A 23,724-nucleotide genomic window follows, 5' to 3' on the forward strand; every position below is an offset into this window, starting at 1 on the left:
CTTAGAGCATTCAAAAGGTTTGTAATATTTTGGGGTTTCACTGAGGTCAGAGGCTGTTTTCCCACGGGGCTGAGACATTTCTTTTGTTCAGATTGACGGCAGCGGCGATTCCGTCAGAGGATTTTTCCTCCCCGTTGAAAAGGGTAGAGAAACGCTCCCGGCCTCACCGTGCACTTGGCAAGGAGCGGTTCCCATCACAGAAATCCATCACAGGGGGCACAGAAGAGACAATCCCATTGGATTGTTTCTTCCACAGATACTCCCATTTTGCTGAAGACAAACAGGGGCCAAGGAGAAGCCCTGCAGCTGGCTGTGGCTCTCAGCCCGCCATGGGAAGCCCAGGGTGCTTGGCTGCACTGCCAAAAAAGCTGCTGCTGGATGGAGAGGTGCTCTGCAGGTCATGAGGCTTGCTCTGTTTCTCCCACCAAAGCCAGGAAAATAAGGGGGTTGAATAAACGCAACTTGCATGCTGTGGCTGCCCCAAGTCCAGCTGCTGCAGCCGGGCTCGGTGCTGCTGCCTCCCACTGCTTCGGCCACACTGACTGCTTATTAAAAATAGATTTTTTTCTTCTTGGAAAGGACAAAAAAAATAAACAACAAACCTTTATTTTAAGATGAGGCAGACTCATGCTTTCACAAACCCAAATGCAACCAAAAATACCTGCTTTAAACCCCAATGCTGATTCCTGGGCAAATCACTGTGTTCAGCTCCAGAAGCCACCCCCAATGCACAAAAAATGCCATGTGGGTGGATGAGAAAAATGCATACATTGATGTGGGCATTTTTCATCCTTGTCTAACCCACTGGGCAAGATGACCCTTACAACTTCATCACACAATCAGCCCGAAACGGGATGCAGGAACACCTGCAGTGATAGCAGAGCATGCGGGTGGCCTTCCCAGCTGCTTTTCCTGCCTGCCCGACAGCAGAGAGCAGGAGCACTCCCCTCAGATGCTCACCGTGCACAGGCACGTGCTGCAAAAACCAAACACACGGGCTGCTGATAAAAATGCCTTAAAATCCTCAAAGTGAGCATCTTTTGGCCACGCTATCTCTGGCCATACAAAACCTCACCCCACGAAGTGCTGCCTGCCACCAAGTCCCCCCAGATGGCAAGCAGGGTGGCCCCGCTCACACACAGGTGAACAGCATTTGATGGGGACAGCCCAGTGCCACCAGTGTTCCCCAAAACCTGCCTGTCCTCACAGACACGTGCTCCCAGGTGCTGGGCACGTCCCTGCATGGGGCCAAAATGAGCAGCTCCCTCCCTGTGGCCAGGCAGGAGGTTTCCCCAGCAAAGGGCTGAGTTTCCCCCCACACCGTGATGCCTGGGAGGGACAATCCCGTGGGAAGCCATCCTGACAGGACCGGCAGGCAGCAGCCAGCTCTGGCACCGGCTCCCCAGCCTTTGGGGAGCAGCCAGCCAGCGGGAGGCAAATTTTGGGCGTTGCTGGCGGGGACATGTGTGCAACCACTGCATGTTGCTGGGAAGGCACGCGAAGGGGACCCACGTGCAGGGGGAGCGCAGCCAGCTACCCCTCCAGCACAGGGTGCAGCGGGTTACTGCGTGCCCTGCTTGCGAGGCACACACCTCTCCCGCTCAAACTAAAGCCAAATCAACCCAGTTTTTCCTCTCTGTGCATGAAACGAGGAGGACGAGTGCTTGCCGTCCCCTTTGCGGAGGGGTGAAGGCGAGAGGCCCCCCTCCCCGCCTGTGCCATGCTGCTGCTCGCCCAAGGATGAGAATGGACAGAGAGTCATGCACAAACTGCAAGATGCAGTTTCACGGAGCCCATTTCATCCCACCCTTGCACCCATCCCACACCTTGGCCATCCTGCTGATGGGCTGGGCTCACAGCAGAGCTGCAGGGCACCCCTCGCTATCCTGGAGGGACCCCAAAAAAAAAACCTCCCAGCCCCCATAGCCACCAGCTGTCCCCACGCAAACGGCACCTCTGATTCTGATGGCCCCGGGGATGTGACCCAGCCCCGTGGCAGAGCTGGCACCCGAAACGTCCCCGCTGCCTGAGCGGTGGCTCCGCTTGCTGGACACGGGAGAGTCCACAGCAGCGCCCTACCCCGCGCCACCACGCAGGGGAGCCAGCAAACGCATCATTACTATAATTTTAAACCAAAGCGACAGCTGTCAGCCAGCAATTTTTGCACCTCTGGGCTGCAGCCAAACCCGTGCTTGCTGTCTTCCACCCCAGCGACAGGGCTGTGCACCAGCATTTCGGTACTCGTGACCCTGACAGGCATCATCACCGCCACAGCATCCCCAACTTCTCACACAGCTAATGCAAAGGGGTCCAAAAAAATAAGTGCAAGTCACAGCTGCGGTATCCCCTGTGAAGTGGGGACTGGTGGGGTGGAGGAGGCAAGGTCAGGAAAGAGGCTCATTCCCAGGACAGCAGCATGGGAAAGCTGCACATTTCAGAGCTGATCTCATACAGAAGTAGAAAGAGCTTACACAGGGTGGAAATTAAAACATAAATTCCGCTAAAACCAGGACTTGTTCAGCTCACAGCTTTTGTAGTGGTGGAAAGAGCCTACAAATTAAGTGCAGTTTTGCTATAATCAATAAAAAAAATATTTCTTTACTCATTCTTGAATTCTGTATTGTAATGCCCAGCAACGACTCCCCCCATGCCCCCCCATCTCCTTCCCAGGGCCTCAGGAAGAGGCCCTGCTTGTATTTGTACAACCCTTGCTTGTATTACAGCAGGTGATGGCCATAATACAGCAAAGCCCCAGGCCCAGCTCGCAGGGGTCCTTAGCCAGCTTTTCCACCCCACTGCTGGCTCACCTAGGGGCAGGGGTGGCCCTTGGGGCGCCTGGAAATAGGAGGGTGGGAGCACCCCTCAGCCTCTGCTTTTCCCCTCACTCCAGCATGCTGTGGCTCTCCATGCAACCAGCCTGGCCTTTGCTCCCTGCTCGCTCCAGTTTGACCCCAAATTGCAGCACCCAATTCCCCCGGGAGAGAAAAAGAGCAACACCTCAAACCACACCACTGTGGAGTTTGATGGTTTTAATGGTAATTAAAGAAATCAATAGGGTACATTTCAGCTTTGAAATACAAGTGTAAAAAGGATACAATATAATGTTTTCTGTACATTTCTTACAAAATATTACATACATCGCGTCTCAAAGTGGTACTTCACACACCGTTGAGCCCACGCACCGCGTGTGCGTGCCAGCTGTAGCTTTTCCTCCTTATGTGCAGGACGTGGAGCTCACGGAAAGCTCCTGCTGGAGTCTGGGCAGATGCTTTTAGGGCAGTGGTAGGTAAATACAAGGGGTGAACGCAGGGACCTTTCTTTCTGCCCAGCATACCCAGGCGCAGCTCCCAGAGTGCTGAGCCACCATGGTGCCCTTATGGCAAGCAGGCAGCATCACCCCGCTGGCACTCACACAGCTCTCGGGTGCTCTCCAGTTTGGTATAGGAAATGGCGTTTCTCGCTGCAAGTTTGGCATTTTTCCCTGTGTCTGGCATCACCTCCCACTTCACATCCCGTGTAGTGCGCCCAGGTCAAGCCCTGGTGAACCTGCCTCCCTTTTATCCACAGCACCTTCTCAGGAAGAAGTCAACCAGGCTATATAGCAAATAAATTAAACACCTCCTCCCTCCGTACCCCCCAGCACCAAGGCTATGGGGCACATGTCAGTACCCGTCCTGGCAGTCGTTGTCATCGTAGTCGGTAGCAGGCTTGTTGCGGTAGGCACCCGGCCGCCGTTTGCGGCTCCCGCTCTCCAGACTCTGTGGTGAGCTGTTGTCCCCGCGGCTGCTGGACTCGTGGGTGGCATCCTCCTGGGAGTGGCTCTCCTCATCGTCGTCATCATCATCGTCCTCCTGGGACTCGCTGTTCTTGCTCTCTGTGGACCTGCTGTCCTCGCCTGTATTGTCCTCTTGGCTGCCGTCATCCTCTGGGGATGCGCTCTGGCTCTCCGCTGATGTGCTCGGCACGTCCCCATCAGTGTCAGAGTCATTATCATCCTCCTTTGACTCCTCCACAGTGTCCTCTGTGGACTGGCTCTGTTCACCCTCGTCTTCCCCAGACTTGCTCTGGTCACCCTCGTCTTCCCCGGACTCACTGTCAGGCGCCGACGTCGCACTCCGGTCCTCGGCAGACTCCCGGTCCTCCTGCCCTTCCCGGGACAAGCTGCCGCTGCGCTCTCTCGACGTACTCACCACCTCCTGGGAGGTCTCCTCCGGGGACTCCCCTGGCTCTTCGTCCGACTGGTCGGCGGTGCCCTCATTGGACTCGCTGCCCTCGCCCTGCCTGGAGGGGCTGTCCTCCCCATCCCCATCCTCCCCAGAGCGGCTGGCACTGTTTTCCTCTGACTGGCTGTCGACAGGCTCTTCTGACTGACTGTTGTCCTCCATGGATGGGCTGTCTTCTTCTGAGTCAGCATCCTCCACCTCTGGGGACCTGCTGTCGCCCTCCTCCCAGCGGTGCGAGCCAGCCCCCCGGCCGCTCTCTCGGCTGCTCCCCAGGGCGCGGGAGCCAGCCCAACGCCCCTTGTAGCTGCTGCCTGGGCCATCGAAGACAGAGGGGTCATCGCCCTGCATGGCTTCGTCCTCAAAGTCGTAGCTCTCCTCCTCCTGGCTGCTGCTGCTGCCCCCTCTCCGCCTGTAGGTCTGCTTATACCGGCTGCCAAGGTAGTTCCTGTACCGCTGATGGTCCGCCCCAGCGCTCTCGCTGCTGCTACTGCTGCTGCTGTCACCGTGCCCTCTGCCAACCTCGGCGTCCCCACGGCCGTTGTCATGGCCGTGTTCACCTGCCCTGTCGGCACCAGCCACGTAAGTAGGACGTTCGCCCCCCTCCTCTTCCCCGTTCTCGTCGAAGGTGTCGTCCCCACTATCATCCTCCTCGTCCAGGAGCCCACCGGTGTGGGAGGGAAGCCCATTGACTCCAGTGCGGTGGTACTCTCTGTTGTCACCATCATCAGCATCGTGTGCATCCTCGTCCTATGGAGGTGACAAATGGAGACAAATGCAAAGGCTTGCAGGTCACAGGCACTATTGGCATTCCTTGCCGTGCAGGCCAAGCGCTACCCTGACCAACACCAGATTTGGGGCTAAGCGCGCTTTTCTGGCAGAGCAAAACACCCCTCTCCACCCACTCACCAGGAAACCGAGGCCGTTCCCATCCTGGGCACTCGCGTCCACGTGGTCCACCTGGTTCAGGTGCTGAGCCTCCCCAGCTCTGCCTCCCTTGTCTTGGCCACGGTGCTCGCCCAGGTCCTCACCCACGGCGTTCCCACCCGCCGGGTCCCTGGCAAGGGCATTGTCCCCCCTCTCTGCACTGGCAGAAGGATGTCTGCGATCTCTACCATCCAGGAGGTTGCCCAGCTTGTTGCTGTAACCTTCACTTGCTGTGTCCTGGAGGCAAAACATGACATGATGCTTTGGTTTATTAAACACCACTGCACATCTACTGCTACTGCTACTGCTGTGGGATGATATATCGCTCCTAAGCCATGCAAGTGCTCAAGCCTCTTTCATTGCTCACACCTCACCCTTCAGTTGTTTCTGCTGATGCAAAAAAAAAAAAAGTAGCCACCAACAAAAGGGCAACCCAGAAAGGCCCAAACCGTGATGGTTCAGAGCACAAAAACTCCTTTTTCAGGACCAACACAGCAGAACGCATCAGGTGAATTGGGAATGCGCACAGGGAGGAAAGGCAAAATGAGGTGAAACCAACCCAGTTTGAAAAGACTGAGTTAGACGGGCAAAGCTCAAAGACCGGCAGAAGTGGCAGCTCTTCCCACAGATGCCTGGTCCAAGGATGCCTGCCAGGGGCTGGCTCCCCATCCCAGACTTGCTCGGTGAGCGGCTGCCACCTGTGGGGCGGGGGCACCCCCCAGCTTACCTCCTGCTGGACGCTGCGGCGGGGGCGGGCAGGGTCATGGCCGGGCACCTAAACACATCCAGGAGACGTCTGATAAGTGATTGGTGCACCTTGGCTGGGCAAAACCACCGGGGTTTGGGGTTTGAGTACCTGTCCAGTAGGTACTTACAGGGTGAGCGCAGGCTACGGCCCAGAGGAGCAGCACCAGGAAGGCAGCCTTCATGTCGGTTGTGGTCCCTGCGGCTGCAACAGGGAGCAAAGTATTTGCACACTAGAGCAAAGCATTTGCACATGCCCCTGGCTGTAACTGAGCCCCACAAAGCCCTTCCAACTGATACAGCCTTGCCGTCCTGGCATGTGGTGCCCAGCCTGGCATGTCATCAAACAAAACCAAGGGATTTGTCCTCATGTCACCCACCTTCTGGCATCTTCTGTGCAAGAATTTCTCTTTAGTTTGGGATTTGAAATACTTGGCCATGTTCTTGCAGATTTTTTGTCTAAAGATCATTAAAGAGTGGGAAAGGTCCTCCAAGTTCCATGTTCCCATGGTAATATCACCCACCACCCAGCCGACCTCGGTGGCTGTGATGGGATCCGGCACTGCAGATGGGCAGCACCATGAGACCCCAGGCTGCAGAGCTGCACTTCCCACCCGGTGTGGTCCCCACAGCCCCATAAAACCTCCCACTGCCCCAAAGTGGAGCACCCCGGTAAGATAACTCCCCGGAGAGCTGCATCCCCAGTGGCTGCTGGGTCCGTCTGGCATCCCAGCGGCACTGCTGCCTGCACAGGCAGGTAAAGCAGCGGGGGGCTTTCCTCCAGCTCTGCTCTCATTTTCCAAGTCCTTTAAGCAGCCCAGCACCACATCCCCACGGGGCACGCTAACCGCACTGCACATCACCCTGCACCCGAAACGCGCTGGAGCAGAGCCATGCTCCTGATTTCTTCCCTGACAAAGCAACACCTACATCCCAGCTTACAAGCCTTTCCTGCTTTCTACCAAAACTTACAAGGAAAACTACAAGCTCTGTCCCCAGACATTGCCATTTTCACTCCAGGCAATGCCAAAGCAACCCAAAGAAACCAAAACCTTTACCTTGAGGCGTGGTGCAAGCCAGCGGCTCCTCCAGTGCTCAGGATGGGGTGAGCTGGCTGCCTGCGTTGGGATGCCCCAGGCTGCATGCCCCGGAGTGGCTGCACGGGCATTTAACCGCTGGCCAGCGCCGGCCCCGGGCAGGGGGCAGCCAATGGCACCGGCGGGCAGCGCTGCCGCGCGCGGAGGTGTCGCCGGGAACTGGCCTCCCACGCTTCCTCCGGCCTCCGCCGGGACGCCGGCCCTAAAAAAGCTCCTTGTGGTTGCAGGATGACGAGACGGGCTCGCAGTTAATGACTGACTGTGCTGGCCCTGTGTTTTGACTGCTAAATTTATTCAGTTCACACACTTCCCACCGTGACACACACAAACAACTATGGCATTGCCCACGCCGAGCACCGGACCCCGTCCCGGGGGTGGCATCGTCCTAACGCGTGCACTCGGGAGCGATGTGCCATGGGCCAGGGTCCTGAAACCCATGTGGGACCATTCCCCTGCTGGGACTCAGCCTTCCCCTGTGCCTTGGGGCAGGAGCACGGAACGCTGTGCTCGAAGGAGAAGACATGCCTGTTTTCATGCCTGCACATGCACTCGTGCAAGGGAGAAAGGAAATACGAAGTGGAGGTGCGCAGGGAGGATCCCACCCCCTGCATCGAGGGAGTGTAGCACCCCCAGAATTTCTTCCAGCTGCTGGCCAGGGGAAGAAACCTCTGCTCTGGGAAACACGGGCCAACAACACATGCACATGTGTACGGGCATGTATATTCATGGGCATGGACATGGAATTATATATATGAATACATATACACGCACCACATATATCCCAGGGTTTCTTGGTGTAGCATGGATTATCTACTCCAAACAATGCAGTAAGCCAGCAGCGCAGATAGCCCCTACTCGCTAACAGATAATACGAGAGGGAGTTTGCAAACCTCCACATGTGCACACACCCTGACACGGTGCAACTGCACCTCTCTGCTCGTGCGGTTTAGGACAGGAGCAGCACGCCCCAGCCATACACCCAGCTTTTCCCTCTGCCCCAGCCTGGGCGGAAGGCGGCGACTTCCTTGCCTGTATTTGGCCATTGCTAAATCCTCCGTGCCCGCAGCACCCCGTCTTTGCTAATAAAAACATGCCGCAAGTGCAAATAGGTTGCTTTGAAGCAGGCAATGCGTCTCTCCTCTGCAAGCTGGGTTCTTCCCACAGCCAAGCCGCAGATGATGGACACAACCACGGGGTGAGGGGGCCAGGAGGAGGGAGCCTAAGGGTGTTTTATTGGGGGAGAAGTGTAAATGATGGCATTGATGCTCTGCGAGGAGCATTTGCACGTCCTCCCCGGGTGGGAGGAGGTGTTTCTGCTGCCCTGGGTAGAAGAAAGAGGCCTTCAGACAGCATAGCCCTGCTCCAGGGAGCCGCTGCAGCAGGGGAAGCCCAGGAAACATGGTTCGCCTTCAGCGGCAAACAGCTCCTGGCCTGCTCTGCTGTAAGGCCCTGGCAAATCACTGTCACCTGCAATGGCCCCTTGGTGCAGGGGCCCAAATTCCCAGAGGTGGGGGCGCAGCCCAGGGGACATGGTGAGGGCTGCAGGTTTACAGGAATTCACAGGAGATGCTGGCGCTGCAAAATAAGTGACTTAAGGAAACTTGAGCAGGGTCAGGATTAAGCCACGGCTCTGTCAAATGCAGATTATCTGAATTTGCCCAGGATACATCATCCGCAGACAACAGCATCCAGAAAGCAACCCCCATGCTGTGGCATCACCGCAGCTCGCCAGAGCATCTTGTGAAACCAGACAGGTCAGTCTGCTGTTGTGGATGCCTGCTTAATTTCATCCTCCAAAATCTCCTGCCTTTTCCCCCCATCATTACCAGCCAGGGGACCATGGCTGTCTGCCCTGTGAGGACTGTGCAAAGACCATGCAGGTGCTGAGTGTGATGAGCATCTTTTTTCTCTTTCCTCCTGCTCACCATACAGGGAGGCCCCGGTGCTGCCCCGTCCCCGCTGCTCTCCGCACAGCCCCTCGGCCTCGAGACGGGCACCGTCAAGTCACTCACTCTCACGCACATGCACACCTTCGGCAGATGTTTTCCCTCTTCTTCCCTACCCGACCCCTTCCACAGATACTGTGGGACGTATTTTCCTCTTGACCTGTGACAAAATTATACCCCTGTCTCTGGCCAGATATGAGTTCACATTGCCAACCTTTTTTAGGTACCTCCAACAATTACCATGTTTTGTTGTTTGGGTTTTTTTTTTTTTTTAGTCAAACCTGCATTTAACTCAGCCCCCAAAGACCTGATGCTGCCTTGCATCCAAGTGCCGCTGTGCGAGAAGGGGATAAACACCAAGCTGCGCGTGCCCAGCTTTTTTATAACACACATCACTTGCTGCCCCACCAGCCACCCACCCCAAGGTCACCTCCCTTCCCCTCTGGTGGCCCCAAAATGCCCATGGCACCAGCACACCCAACAGCGCTCGCTGATAGCACCCCAACCTGACCTCAGGTCCCTGTGACCTCCCATAGCCCTGGGTCGAAAGACCAAGGTCTGTCCCCCAAATCCCTCCCAGAGAGCATCCCACAGCATGAGCCATACTGCCCAAGCAGCTCTGCCTTTGCTTTGCAAGCGAAGGAAACCCCAGCTCACACACTGTCACCTTACAATAAGCCTTTAGAAACAAACAAACAAAAATATTTAGGATTATTGTTGTTACACCAGAGGTGAGAAATGGACTGAATGTGGGGGAAGCGGCTGTCTGACCAGTGTTTTAAATGCCACTGTGCATTTCCCCAAGTCCTACTCCCCTGAGATGCTCACTCCCTGGAGATGGCTGGGACAGGAGGCAGCAAGGAAGATGGGGGAAACCTGGCCAGGCTAAAGCTGGCACCCTCAGGCTACTGGGGAGGAGGTGGCTGAGTCAGAGACAAGAGGACTGGCAGGGCTGGTAAAAAGATGCAGGAATATCGCTTTTCTGTTTGACAAGTTGGACTGTATGGTGGTCATGAGGACAGAGAAAAGATATGAGTGCAGACAGCAGGAGGGATTAGAGACACCAAAACCAAGATAGAAGTTGGCACTGCAGAGAGCAAGCTGACGGTGGAGGCACATAATATCTGCTCTCCTCCACTAATTGAGACATCTCAGCATCAAAACCTCAAGAAATTAGTATTGTTCCCAAAAAACACTGTTCCCTCTTCTTTTTCAGTCCAAGGTATTTTCATATTATTTATGTTGCTGGTGCGCTTCTCTCCTGATTATACCTATGGGTTTTGACAGCAGCATCAAAAGGAAAAGGATCAGTGAATGAACTGGAGCAGGAGAGACCAGGGTGAGAGCAGGACTCAAGACACACGTTCTCAGCCCTTTCCCAAACACTCAACACCAGCTCCTGCCTTATGCTCAGATCTAAAGCCAAATCCCTTTGCTGAGCGCTTACTGGTGACAGGTGCTACAATGCGGTGCTGCATTTTCAGTCGGGAGCAGGTAGGAAAAACCTCGCCTCCTAAATATTTGTTTCCCCCATGCATGCCACGTTAGCACCAGGAATTACGCCGCGCCCAATCCCAAAGGATTAATTCTCTCACTGCTCCTCTAAGAAAGGGTGCTCAGCCTTGCAAACCAGCCAGGTTCCCATGTTGCTACCTGCTTTGCAGGTGGAAAGACCACAGCTGGTGGCTGCGGGCACAGGGGGAGAAGCAGCCTGGCTTTGGCTCCTCCACACATGCAAGGGATCTGAGCAAAGGCGTCGTGCCTGTTCTCTGAAGTCTGAGTAAATATTACCTGCATTTCATAGCATTGATGTGACACATAATGCAGTAGCTAATTATAACATTTTAGGTGTTTGAAGAACAGCATTGATATTTCAACTCCTCCTGGCAGCAAGCTTCAAAGTTACACACACTGTGATATATGGCAGATCAAAGCTACCACTCTGTTTTTCACAGAGTGGAGGCGTGCACAAGTTTGGTTTATGCTAAGCCTTTAAAATTTGCTATTCCTCCTCACTGGAAAAAACCACACTATAGGAACCTGAGTCCTGGAGCCCTGAATTACATACACACACACAGGCCCCCCCTAATGCTAGACCCCTGCACAAACCCAACAGCCCTCTCTCCTTTCCCCCTGACAGCACAGGGGGTAGGATCATTAACCCACCCCTAGGTGTCTACCATGGAGTTTCCTTTACAGCCAGAGAAAACAAGCACTTTTAAGGCACCAATCATTTGCCCTATTTCAGGTACCTATTTTAGGATGAAATGCATCACAGACTGTTTGAAGTCTCTGTGACACTGCTGAAGGAAGGCGACCAGCGTGCTGATCTTGTCCTACCAACAAGATGCACCAGCTCTTTCCCAACACAGGTGCAAGGCAAGCTCCCAAAACCCCTGTCTCCCCACCTCCCATGCCAGCCCCATGCTCCCTTCACTTCCATTTCTAGCATTTTTATACCACTGTCCTCTAAGCAACGGGCTCCAGGCTCTTTGCAATTGTTTTTCCTTCAGAAGAAAATGCCACGCAGAGGCACTTGTCAAAACTAGACTGGTGTGGTCGCCCCCGTCTCTCCTGGAGGCTGCGGGCAGGTGGGCTGGACAGTAAGGACCCAGCCCTGCAGGCTGGGTTGCGTGCAGAGAGAAGCGATTAACTCTCAAAATTAAAAACAACTATGGGAGTAACAATGTGATTACTTTTTCCGGATGCAAGACGTGCTTGCCTAACAGGTGCCAGCTCCATTTCTTTTACAGGAGCCAAAAGTGCTACTTACGAATAGTTGGGTAAGCTTCTATTGCCAGCTGCTGGTTTTCAGGCACACTCAACCATCACATGCAAAAGCCCCTTCCCAAATGCCTGCAGCAGCTGGGAAGTACAAATGGAGGCTGCTCAGCCCCTTGCACCTATGTTTTTAGGGACAGGACAAGGCTGGTCTTCCCCAGGCCTCCTCACCACTGTCTCCATGCACATGGCTCCAGCCTCTCCTGGGCAGGGGAGCGCAAAACCAGCACATCGCCTTGACGGTCTGTTTGGAAGTAGGCTCACAGGTGTTGTACCTGTTCTGCGCTACTTCGCAGTTTGTGCTTGTACTCGTTGCCAGAGCAAAATGCACGGAGCAATAATTGGTATTTGCATTGTGCCCATTGCAGCTGGAAGTTGTGGCTGGGCAGGTACCTTGTGCCATCTCTGCCATATGTGTGTGCCCAGATTCTCAGGTCCTATAAATCCATATTCATCAGCCAACTCAGCTGAATTCACTAATTTGAGGCCATGACTTCATCAGCTGTGGACCAGGTGCCTAGGGGCCAGTCTGGCCAGTGTCAGCTCTAACACATCTTCCTGCACACAGGCACTACTGCAGCTTGCTGCCCTTGGTCAAAGTACGAGCAGGGACAGATGCCTGGCTCTGCCCTGCATTGGGGACCGGTATTCACACTGCTGGTACGGGCACCGGGCAGCCCCAGCGCGGCTGGGCTGTCAATAGCTCAGCACTGACAGCAGTAATCATAGTGACAGCAATGGACAATTACTGCTCCTAAAATTTCATTCAGAGTACAATATCTTCTACAATCATTCCCTGCTCAGGAGTCAGTCCCCTGGGAGGTGGGAGCAATAAGTATTTGTCAATCACAAGCCGGAAATGGAACGATAACAGCCTTAATGTGAAAAGCCCTCTCCAGCCATCTCCCTGCGCTCGTCCCCGCTCCAACTGGAACTGCAGAGATCTGTGCCAGACACTGGCAAAGCAGCGTATTGTCAGTGCTCTCAGGAAATAAAGTACAGCAATGAGCTGGGGCCGGCTTTGCCCTCACATCAGCTGGCAGCTTGGGGTGACCTGCTCCAAGCTGCACGTTTGAAATACGGCTAGCTGTGCTGTGCGTGCCTATCAGATGTCTATACATGTTTCACAGTACCCTGATTTCTCGTTGTAGGCGAAAAAAAAAATCAGAAGGAAACAACTGATTGAAATGACTGTATGAAACAGGGACTGCACAAGTGCAAATGGGTGATGCAAAGGCACAGGCTGCCTGGAGCGGGAAGAGAGGTCAGGACAGGGTTGGCAGCTCGAGGGATGAAGACATCTGTATGGAGAGCCAGACCCTCCTCCTAGAGGGCGGTCAGCACTTCTCTGGTTCCTGTACTGTCATTATGGCTCACTTGGTCTAAATTTATCGCTGCTCAGTGTAGCTGGACAGGAAGCATTACCACAGTCCCCTGGGAGCCTGGAAAAGCTGGATAGACACCATCAACGCAGTCCTGAGCAAGAGACCAGCGGCAATTTGGCTCATACCTCCAAAGGACAGAAGCCAGTTTGCAGCGTTTTCTCCACTATGAGCTTCATCTCATGAAGACACTGAGCAGCTGTGAGCTGGGGCAGCCCAGCCTTCAGCCAGTCTTCTGGGTGCGCAGAGTGCACAACTGCATCAGAGAACAACTGAGATGTTCTCCCCTAATGCTGACAACATGCTTTTCCTTAGCCTCACTCATCTTTTTTTTAATCTTCAAAATGTCAAAAACTTTGTTCTAAAAAAAAGACCAAAAAGAACCAAAAAACAAAACAAAAACCCCACTACCAAACCCCAAACAACTCCAACTCCCCCAAAAAACTAGAGAAGTATCAACTAATACAACCATAGAAAATAAAAGCAAGACAAAAGATATTAAATCTCTGGGACAGCAGAAGTGCTTTCGAACAGTCAAGAAGACCTATTTCTTTATATGCAAATTTCCTCCTGTGCTTACAAAGTAATTAAACCCTCATTGTTCAAAACCCAACCCAAGCCCAACTGTAGGGCCACATCATGCATTGGGTGAGTTTCCCTTTGAGCTGAGTTCATTCAGCACAGCACCCGTGCCATGCATGGCCAAACTGCTCGTCCCACAGCAGAGAAGGGAGTCAAACCTTCCAGGAAAAGATGCTCAGGGCAGAAGAGGCAGGTGAATAGAAAGTCCGAAGTTGTCTGCTTCCTTGGAGTATGAAGGATGGAGGAGGAGGAGAAAGGAGGAATCCAGATGTGTCCTTGCTTACCCACAGGCACTCTAGGCAGGCGTGAAGCCTACAGCTTTGCAACAGCTAAGGAGCCCCATTGCTGCCCTGCCGCCCTCGCCAGCCAGAGAGGCACAGTGTTTCTCCTGTTTCATTCATCAGGAACAGCCTTATTTCCAATGCCAAAATGCTTAGCAAACTCTAAAGGCATTTCACAGGTGTTTTGGCAAATCCTCCTCACTTAGTTGATGATCTAACTCTATTAACTATTATTACATGAGTCCTGTAGCCACATCTTTCATGATATTCCATATTGTATAAGGGTCTAGGTAATAAAAATCCCATGGATGTTATTATACATTATATAGGAATCTACATGCTTATGTTAAACTGCTTTCAGTAAGAAACAAGTATTAAATCCAATGAGATGTTTCTTGGTTTTTCTTAGTTCCTAAAAGAGTGTATAAATACTGGGGGGGGGCAGGTTGAGGACAGGGGGGAGGCAGCGTTTTGAATGTCAGAGGGAGAAAGGAAAACCTGGAACGATTAACTGGAAATACCTTTCCTGAAAACAACACGTGGGGTTGTTGGTGACAAACCGTACGAGTGCTCGACCAGCAGCAATGTGCTGGCGTGCGTTTCCCAGGGAGGCTGTGCATGCTGCGCTGCCAGCGCACTGAAAGGCAGCTCAGGAACATCACCCCTGCGCTTGCCAGCAGCCACCCCCGGTCCTCAGACAGGAATCTGCATTTCTGCTCCACATGCACACGAACTGCCAATAGGAATCGAATCTTACTGCTTTTAAGATGTAGATTTAGAAGATTTTCTATTTATTCACCCCAGGAATCAGTTTACCTCATTCAAATACTGGTTATAGGGCTGGATCAACCGTTCACTGTCAACAACATGATGACTTTAACACTCCTCATTTGATCTGTTCATGAATAAAGCTTCCCTCCCCTCCACCCCCGTTGTTCTTTGTAATTCTGTACCAACCAACTTAAATGAGCATGCTGTAAATGACAGAGTGAAGTCTTACACAACAGAATAATTCTGCTGGGCAAGTATATTCACACTCTGCTAAACTTCCAGCTGAATTCAATGGTACACCTCAAAGGAGTTACATACGTGTGACTGCACGTGCTAATCGCAACCTTTTGACTCAGGCTATTTCTCTTCACTATTCCCACTGGAAACCCCTCTTGTCACACAATACTTTTTTTCTGCATGCTGAATGCATAGAAGAATATTGCACAGGAGAAAAGACAAGCAGAAATCTTAAAATGCTAGTAAGAAATGAATACTGGATAAGCAATTACGCTCATGCACAGAATTCACACTTCTGCATAACCAGTCACAAACAAAAAAATATGGAGATAAGTTTGATAACCAAGCAGGGAAGACCGATGCAAACAAATGCAGGCAAGGTGCTGGCTGGGGAAGCAGGGTCAAGAACAGCTGCCTGTTCCCAACCTGAGCGGTCCCACAGCTGGAGCAGGTACACAACACTCCCCTGCAATTTTTTTTTTTTAGTAACTTCAGGGCTCAAGTCATTGACAAAAGCTTTCTGAGGGTTTCTAGTACTTGTGCCTCTTGAAATGTCTGCAAGCTCTGGCGCTGCCTGCCTTCTCAAGTCACGTATGCTAACTGTAAGGTGCCTGTGCTGTGGGAGCAGTCCTGCTCTGCCCAGATGTAATTACATGGTACACTTGGTGGCTTTCTGTAAGGAAGTGGTGTCACCACCTCTGTCTTCCGCCAGGCACCTCTCCAGAAGCAGCCCAAATGAGAGTGCAGAGCCATGAAAGGACTTCCTCCATCTGCCCAGCCACGTGGGGTGGGAGTGGGAGGATCCCTGGAAGCATCACCCCAGCTTACGCGCCAGGGCATCCTCTGCTTTCAGCAGGGTCTAGGTACTCCTTGCTGAAGAAATCAGGCCAGAATCACAAAAACTGAGCCATCTCACCCATGCTCGTGTCAGCATTGTGGGCTTAAGCACTTCACTACCCTGCCCACATTCAAATCTTGCCCATGCCCACAACCATCATCTCTTCATCTGACTAATGTGCTCCAGCTCCAGCAGGTACGCTCATATCTTTCCATTGCCTCCAACATCCGGTCACACAACTGAAAAATAAATGGAATAAAGGAAGGTTTTGGTTTGATTCTCCTCTCATTTTTTTTTCCTTTTTAATGAAACCAAAACCCAAAATAAAGCTAGCGAGAGCTGGCTGAGCATTAACACCAACAGTGTGCTGAAAACAGGCATTGTCAAAAAACATTCACTTTTGTGAACTTTTCAAGAAAACCCATTTCCCGGTGTAGCTCCATTAGCAAAACCAGCCCATGCCAGCTGCGTGCTGTACGAGGACAGCCCCGCAGAACGGTGTTGCCATAAACTTTCTGCTGAGCTGGCGCAGGCTGGGGACTGACGCCGGCCAGGCTTGCTCTCTCCTGACCCGCCTGCAGCGTGTGTTCTACTAGGTTTGGCTGTGATGGCCAGTTCTCTAGCTGACCAGGTGCTTACAGCCACGAGTCCAATGCCGTGATGCAGCATAGGGAAATGCTGCCATGATGGAGGTGTGGGGTGCAGCACGGAGGAGCACAGGTGTGGGGGGCAAGAAATGGGCACATGCCAGGCACTGCAGACCCCTCGGCTATGCACAGCTCACTGATGCTCGGGCCTGGAGCTTCTGGCTTTTGGGGTAAAAAAGAAACTATCAAATGTACAGTATTATTGAGAATTTTACATGTAGAAATATTCTGAATTATTATTCTTTTTTTCCTTTTCTGTAACGATTAGATCCTGATGCGACAGCCATGGATATCTTGTTCTACAATGTGTAATGCTGCTGACAGGCTGTTTTTTTCTGGCTGTGGACCTCAGGAGCTGAATTTCTGAGGGAAGGCAGGCAACAGACACAGCGCCCTGCAAGGTGGTGCCTCTGCACGGTACTCTGGTCCTGATTTGGGTCCTGCTTCCCTCTGAGCATGGGGAGGGAGGCACCCGTGCCCACAGAGGGAGAAGGTGCAGCATCCTTCTCCTTCCCACCACCTCATCCCACAGTAAAACTATAATTTGATTCCTCGCCTCATAGCTATTTTGGGATTTTCAGCACTGAAATTAGTATAACTCATTCAGACAGGAAGTCGTTGCTACAGCACTAGAGAAGGGTAATTGGAAATGAATACCAGTCTTTGATTAAAAGATAGAGCTCAAACCCTTTTAATAAAGCATACCGAAACAGACATATAAAAAAAGGCCTATCAAAAGAATGTTCTACTTCTTTATCCTTACCTCATTTAGGCAAAAGGCAATGCAAACACTTTTATAACAGTACTGTATAATTTACCAAGGAGTTTCTGCAATGGCAAGGAAACAATCAAAGCAAGCTCTTCAAATAAAAGTAAATAACAAGAAAATGAAATAAATAGAAATCAAAGTTTTACTATGTGAGACACATCTTGAATGTCCAGACTAAACACAACCATCTGGAGTCATCCATGAAACCTTCACTCAAAAAATAATTTAGAACCCATACAAAAGAGGTGAGATGGATTTGTGTAAAAATCCAAGGAATTGACTGAGGACCAGTCAGACACACATCTTAAACCAGCTCAACTACATCGAGCCTTCACTAACCCCAAACCTTTGCCTGGAGGGCAAACAAGCCTGTGTAAATGCCTTCTGCATTTCTGGTGCTTCGGGAGCTAGAGACGATGGACAACTTATGGCAAGAGTGTTTCTCTCTCCTCACTCCTCCCTTCTCGCCAGCAGGTCCCTGTCACCCCGTGCAAAGCAAGCTGCCTGCTTATTCCCCTCCCAGCTCACCCCATCTCATTGCCCCTTTGCTCCCCTCTCTCCAATACAAATCCAGTGACCTGAGCTACCCCAAAGAGGCGTTGGGATTGCAATGAAAACCACCAACCACTGTAACACATATGCTGCCTGAGTCCGCAAGATATTTATCTCCTCTCCGCGTCCTGTTCCCCTCATGTTTAGCTAATTTTGTTTTGAAATAAACACCTCTTCAAATACCTTTCCCACCAGAGAACTAAAATGTGCTGGGCGTGGACTGCCTTCTAAAACTGCTCCCATCAGTTAATTCACAAGTGGTATTTTTAAACCCATCGCTTGCTGAACAACAGACATTACACCCACCCACCCACAGCTACTTTTTGTCTTGTGAGAGGCTGTAAGCAGCGAGACATCACACACGCAGATGGCAGATTTGCTAGGAGCCTTGACCTTCATGCTGTCGCAAATAAACACACACACCTCAGTATTTATTTCCATTTGAGGAAGAGGCAATTGCACAAAGTCAAGGATGCACGCAGCAAGGGAAAAACTTGAGGGAAGAAGGGAGCAGTCACCCAGGGCAGAAGCCAGGGACACAATGCCACGGGGGGATACCGAAACCCTCCTGTGCCCTGCAACCCCCTGAGAGCAGCTGCCCACTCCCAGGCAATGCCTAGCTGCCCTCAGGCAAGTAAAAAAATGCCAAGAGCTGCTGTCCTGGAGCTCCCAGCAGCAAGGGAAGCTCCCTGAAACGCTGTCTTGGAGGCAGGGTAAGAGCGGCCCAGGAGCAGGGCAGGGCTTGTTTAGCTATACAAAATCACACTTAAGTTTTTGCTGATTCGTGAGCAAGAGGGAGCCAGTGTTAGAGCTGAAATAAGTGACTTCCAGGCTATATGGAGTATTAGCAGCAGAACCAGGACCATGACAGGAGATGTTGATACTCCAGGCTAAGGCCACACTGTTTCTGAATCAACAAGGAACAGATTAAGTGCAATGATGCAGTTTTTCTCTCTCCTTACAGACAAAGGCTTTGCTGCTTGTTATCACCAAAGATCACAACACTTATTAAATAAAAAATCTTGACAAACTTCTTCATGAGTCGTGACATGCTTTTTACATCAACTTCCTCATCACAAGTTGATATGACTTTTTTCTCCACTTACATTGTTTCATGGTGTTCCCAAACAGCTGCAGAGCCGCTTCGCATGGCAGTCGGGTTCAATACTGAATGACATGACATGAAACGTGTTTGACACCCCACCCCGAGACTTAAATCCATCTACACGGGCAGTCTTAAGGCAAGTACTCAGTGGAACATCAACAACAAGGTAGATGAGCCACAGCAACATCCGACGCTATTAGGACAGCAGTCTCCGCTGTGTAAATGTCTGCTTCTGCGTTACGCTTCCCCAAAAGCCTCTAACTGCACTGTGTGTCTGAAATGATTAAGTGGAATAACCACCAACTCTTGAGCCACACTTGGAGATTGCATGACTGGAGCAACATGAGCGCTTTCAGCAGAATTGCCCTTAAATTGCCCTTAAAATACCCACGCTGACCTCAATCTCTGTGTCTCATTATTAAAGCAAACGCACACTTGAATAATATGGCAAGACAAAGCGTATCTCCGCAGCCCCAAACTACAGAAGGGTTCAGGTATAGATAAGATCTTTTTGGTTTAGAGTCATGTCTATATCTTGCTGGTTTAAGGACTTTTCCTGTTCTTTTTTTCTTCTTCTTTTTAAGAATTTGGTCAACAAAACGTTTTGAACAATATAGACCATTAGCCGAGACTGTCTGGCTGAAGGGCAAAAATAGCCATCCCTCAGTCTGAGCTTTAAAATAGCTCCTCCCCAGCGGGAGTCAAATGTTCCCCGGCTGGGAAAGATGTTTATTTCTCACCCTCTTTTTTAAACATTTAATTTCAGCTTATGTAGGCAATGTGGTCAAACATGACACAGCCGAGTGCAGCAGCTCACAGGAGACAGGAGGGGAGTCTCTAATACACTGACTGCATCACGCCTTGAAAGACGAAAGCCTGACTTAGCAGCAGCACACAGGCAGCCTCATCCGAGCCTCAGCCCATCCTGGAGTCAGCTCCTGCCCATTGTAAGTGTGACTTGCGTCCATATATTCAGGCGACAAGAGTCCTGGCTGGCACTTGTTCTCTTCTCAGGCATCATGAAAATCATACACAGAAATACATTCAGTACAGCATTTAATAAAGATAGATGAAGGAATAAAGAGCAGCGATATTTTAAAAAAGCAATATACGGTTTTGACAAATCGAGATTGCTGAAGGATTGGAAAATGCCACATAATAAAATAAAGGAATTATAATGTGCAAGTAGACAGAACTGCTATATGGAATCAAACATTGATGATGCGGGGCTCCTGGACTAGTGCATAAGATAAACTGTGAAACCGCATAGTCTGCGTGGCTCTTGAACCTGTTTTTAGATGCAGAGCTGATCAAGTAACAGGCTAAACTTAGTTTCTCTGTGATTTTTTTAAAATGTTTTTAATGATATGCCACATTTTGTTGAGATTTTTCACTGAAAAACTGTTTAGGAGATAGCTCAGTTTCAAAATATTCATCATCAGCTCATATGTATTTATTGTTATGCTCCATCTTAAGAGATGCTTGTTAATCTTGAAAGGACTCAGGACATTGCTGATCTCCAACTGAGAAGGGCAGCTTTTAGGGTCAAAAAAGCTGTACTGAAATTTAATTTTTCGGAGTATAAAAATTTCAGTCCAAATTCAGTACAAGGAGCCTTCAGAAGGCAGTCAAGTTTTCTTTCTTTTGAGGTAAGATAGAAGGAAGGAGTAATGTACTAATATTACTTAGTCCAGAGGATGCAATGTATATGTGTATATATATACACATATATTATATAAACACTATCATTACCAGTGATTTATTTTCAGTAGAAAAATTAACTTAGAAAGCAATGCATGCAAAAATACTTGGGCAAACTTCCCTATCAGAATATCTATCACAAGATACCTAAAGAGCCACAACTGGCCGTACACCGACATATCTAGATATTCTCCTGCCTCCTCAAGAAAAAGGCACAGAAAACCCCTCAGGCTATTCCTTTGGTGCAGCACAACTGAACTGAGGTTGAACAGAGCTGGTCAGAGGCACCAGCTGCCTCCTTTCTCTAGCACTGTCTCCAACCAGTTTTTCTACCTGGCTAACTCTCAAGAAAACTAAACTCCCCGTGAAATGCCTCTATGGTCCACACCAACCCAAGCAATTATTTCCAACAGGAAAGGACAAGCAGTACTTGACAACATTTCCCATGGGAGCTACTACAGGCTGTGGCCTTTTGAGAATCTGAACTATTTATACAGGTATCCTAAATGAAGGCCATTTCACAGGCTCACAAAAGGCTTCAGGTGCACCATTTGGTAAGGAAGTTACACGGAGACATCCCTTAATTTCCTGATCAGCTGCTAATTAATAACTAACAGGCAACCAGAGGTACGCTTAGAGCCCTGTCAACACCATCTGGCAGGCTATGATCTGCAACAACCCGGGAAGCCATGGCACATGCACATCAGCACTGCATGATCAGCCCTGGCTGTAATCAGACTCAAGCTGTTTCATGGCTGGCTGTTGATTTGTGGTTCTTTTTTTTTCCCCTCCAGTAAAAAGAGAAAGAGCAGGGACACATAAGCTAAGTACGATACCATGGATACAACAGCCAGTGTACGTGCACAGTTTTTTATCTACTCTAAAAACCTCCCTTGAATTCCAATTTGCTTACATTTTTTCATTTCAGGGTAAAGCATATTTGATGGAAAAGTCAAACTTTATTTCTGAATCAGAACTAGCACTGAGGTTAAAATGGTAAATTGAACCCTCATACCTGGTATGGAAGTGGATGGCTCAACACCACTCTCTTGTGGGCAGGGATCTGAAGGCCAATGCCTGTATGGAGCATGCAGATGTGCAGACAGCTCCAATAAAAACAAACGTGTTTTCAGTCTGACTCCCTCTCCCCCACAGTCAGTCATACCCCCAGACCTTTTCTGCCACGGAATACAATGTGAGACAGGCATATTAATAAATGTAACACAAACTCCCTTGAACTTTTCCTCCTCTTCTCTTGTTTCAAGTGTCCATTTAGCAGCTGTCATAGTGAGACGTGGATAAATCAAATATTTTCACCTCCCTGTACTCATTTGTTTTCTTTCTTCCGTGTTTAATCTTTCTTTATTGTTTGCTGCATATTCTCCCTTTCACTTTCCTCCACATGTAGGTTTTTTGCTTCCAAAAGCCATAGTCCTCCTCACTACAGATTAGACTTACTGAAGACAAGCATGTCTTATTCACCAGTAAGCACTCATTTTGCCCGAAAATACTCTTAAGCAGAACCCCACATGTCCAGTTTTCCCACCTTCCTGCTGGATAATGCATGACTTCACTGTAACAGTGTAGGCTGCAATTAAAGAGCTGAAGTCTAAAATGAACCTTGGCATTTTGTGTGAGGTACATCACTAATTGCTCAGTACAGCAGACAACCGAAGTGGGACCCACTGATGCTCCAATCACAGTGATACATCAGGGCTTCTCAAGCACATGTTGATGGAAGCTGTCACATTCGCTGCTGTTTAACAGCCATGCGTGGATAATTGCGATTTGGGGAATATCTGGTCTTAACTAATTAAATTGGGGTTTAGTCCAAAGTCTACTGAAATGAGAAAGCATCTCTCCACTGACGTGATGAGATGCATCCCACATTTTTGTATCCAGCACACAGGCTACAAGCACAGCACTGAAACACAAATGGATACCAAAGCAGAGATCAAGCCAGGATATCAGTACCTCTGGCGTAATACTGGTATTAAATGAATTCATGCCCTTCTATTGTTGAGCCAGAATTGACGCAGCCATATACGTCACTAAAAGGTCATCTAGCTGTCAAACACACTAGTGCTCAAGTCCTTCCACCCGAGTGAAACAGAGGTGGGGACAGGATATAATTATTCTGTTTCCAAATGAAATCATCTAATGAGTCACAACAATAATTTCTAGGTTGCAGTTTTCCAGCACAGCAACTACGTGGCTTCCCCCTCGCCCCCATACTTCACCACAATGGTACAGCACCTCTTTCTGGTGAAAGAACTATTAATCCAGCAATGAAATGGTTTCCAAAAATTACACTACCTGACACAGTAGGACTGACTATGGACTTCCTTGCTAGTACTGACAGCTCTGAGACAAGCTCAAGCCACCTGATGACACTCAGAAAACAACCAGGGATCTTTTCTTGGCCAAACCATTTTGTCATCAAACACAAAACCAGACATTTTCAATTAATTAAACATTTTGAAAATATGTAACAGCTTTGATAAACAATGTATAATCCTTCAACATCCTCAAAACCAAAACATTTCCTCCCTCACCATCCTGTAAGTCCCAAGAAAGCTGTTTAAACACAGAAACAGTCAAAGCTTAGAAATCACATACACGTTTTCCAATAATAACCTTCGAGCCCCTACAAATTTCAGCTTCAAGTTCCTGCACAGTTCTTCACAGTCTGGCACTTTTTTGTGAATTAACAATTTCAAGGCAATGTTAATAGCCATTATCTGAAAATCTTACGAGAAAAAGAGATAAATACTTAGCTAGCACAAGATTAGCACTTGTATATTTGTCCTAATTTCTGGGGAGCCACCTGAATATCTTTCTTCTATTAGCTGGGGATCTGTCCATACCTGGAATATTTAAAAATCACAGAAAAACACTTATCTTTGATCCCCCAGTAGAGCTAATCTGATAGTACAAAGACGGATGCTCATGTCACCCAATAGAGTTTTGAATAGATAAAACCAATCATCTTTTAGTAATGCACAACAAAAGAAAAAACAAACGGGAAGTTCTGAAATATTGCTGCTCCTTTCAGATGCTGACTAGCTGACAGACCAGCAGAATTTCAACTCCAATAGGCATGAATTAGTTTCCAGACAAAGAAGCAGAGATAAAAGGGGAAGG

General features: G+C 49.8%; 1 protein-coding gene across 1 annotated transcript; it reads right to left on the reverse strand.

The window, feature by feature from the left end:
- Nucleotides 1–3,662: 3,662 nt before the first annotated feature.
- LOC104034693 (uncharacterized) lies at nucleotides 3,663–6,097 on the reverse strand. Its single transcript, XM_075709768.1, has 4 exons — nucleotides 6,023–6,097; nucleotides 5,875–5,922; nucleotides 5,130–5,384; nucleotides 3,663–4,970 (listed from the first exon to the last, which is right to left on the reverse strand). The coding sequence occupies exons 1-4, from the start codon at nucleotides 6,074–6,076 to the stop codon at nucleotides 3,663–3,665; spliced, it is 1,665 nt and encodes a 554-aa protein (XP_075565883.1). The 5' UTR covers nucleotides 6,077–6,097.
- Between the last annotated feature and the right edge of the window lie 17,627 nt (nucleotides 6,098–23,724).

This window comes from Pelecanus crispus, chromosome 4, assembly GCF_030463565.1.
Source record: "Pelecanus crispus isolate bPelCri1 chromosome 4, bPelCri1.pri, whole genome shotgun sequence".
Classification (NCBI taxonomy): Eukaryota; Metazoa; Chordata; class Aves; order Pelecaniformes; family Pelecanidae; genus Pelecanus; species Pelecanus crispus.

What these genes read in the sequence shown, in the direction of transcription:
- LOC104034693 (XM_075709768.1), bottom strand. Translation starts at nt 6,076, where the DNA reads ATGAAGGCTGCCTTCCTGGTGCTGCTCCTCTGGGCCGTAGCCTGCGCT. An exon ending in CCGTAGCCTGCGCTCACCCT is followed by an intron (nt 5,923 to 6,022) that starts GTAAGTACCTAC and finishes GGATGTGTTTAG; the next exon opens with GTGCCCGGCCATGACCCTGC. An exon ending in GGAACGGCCTCGGTTTCCTG is followed by an intron (nt 4,971 to 5,129) that starts GTGAGTGGGTGG and finishes TCACCTCCATAG; the next exon opens with GACGAGGATGCACACGATGC.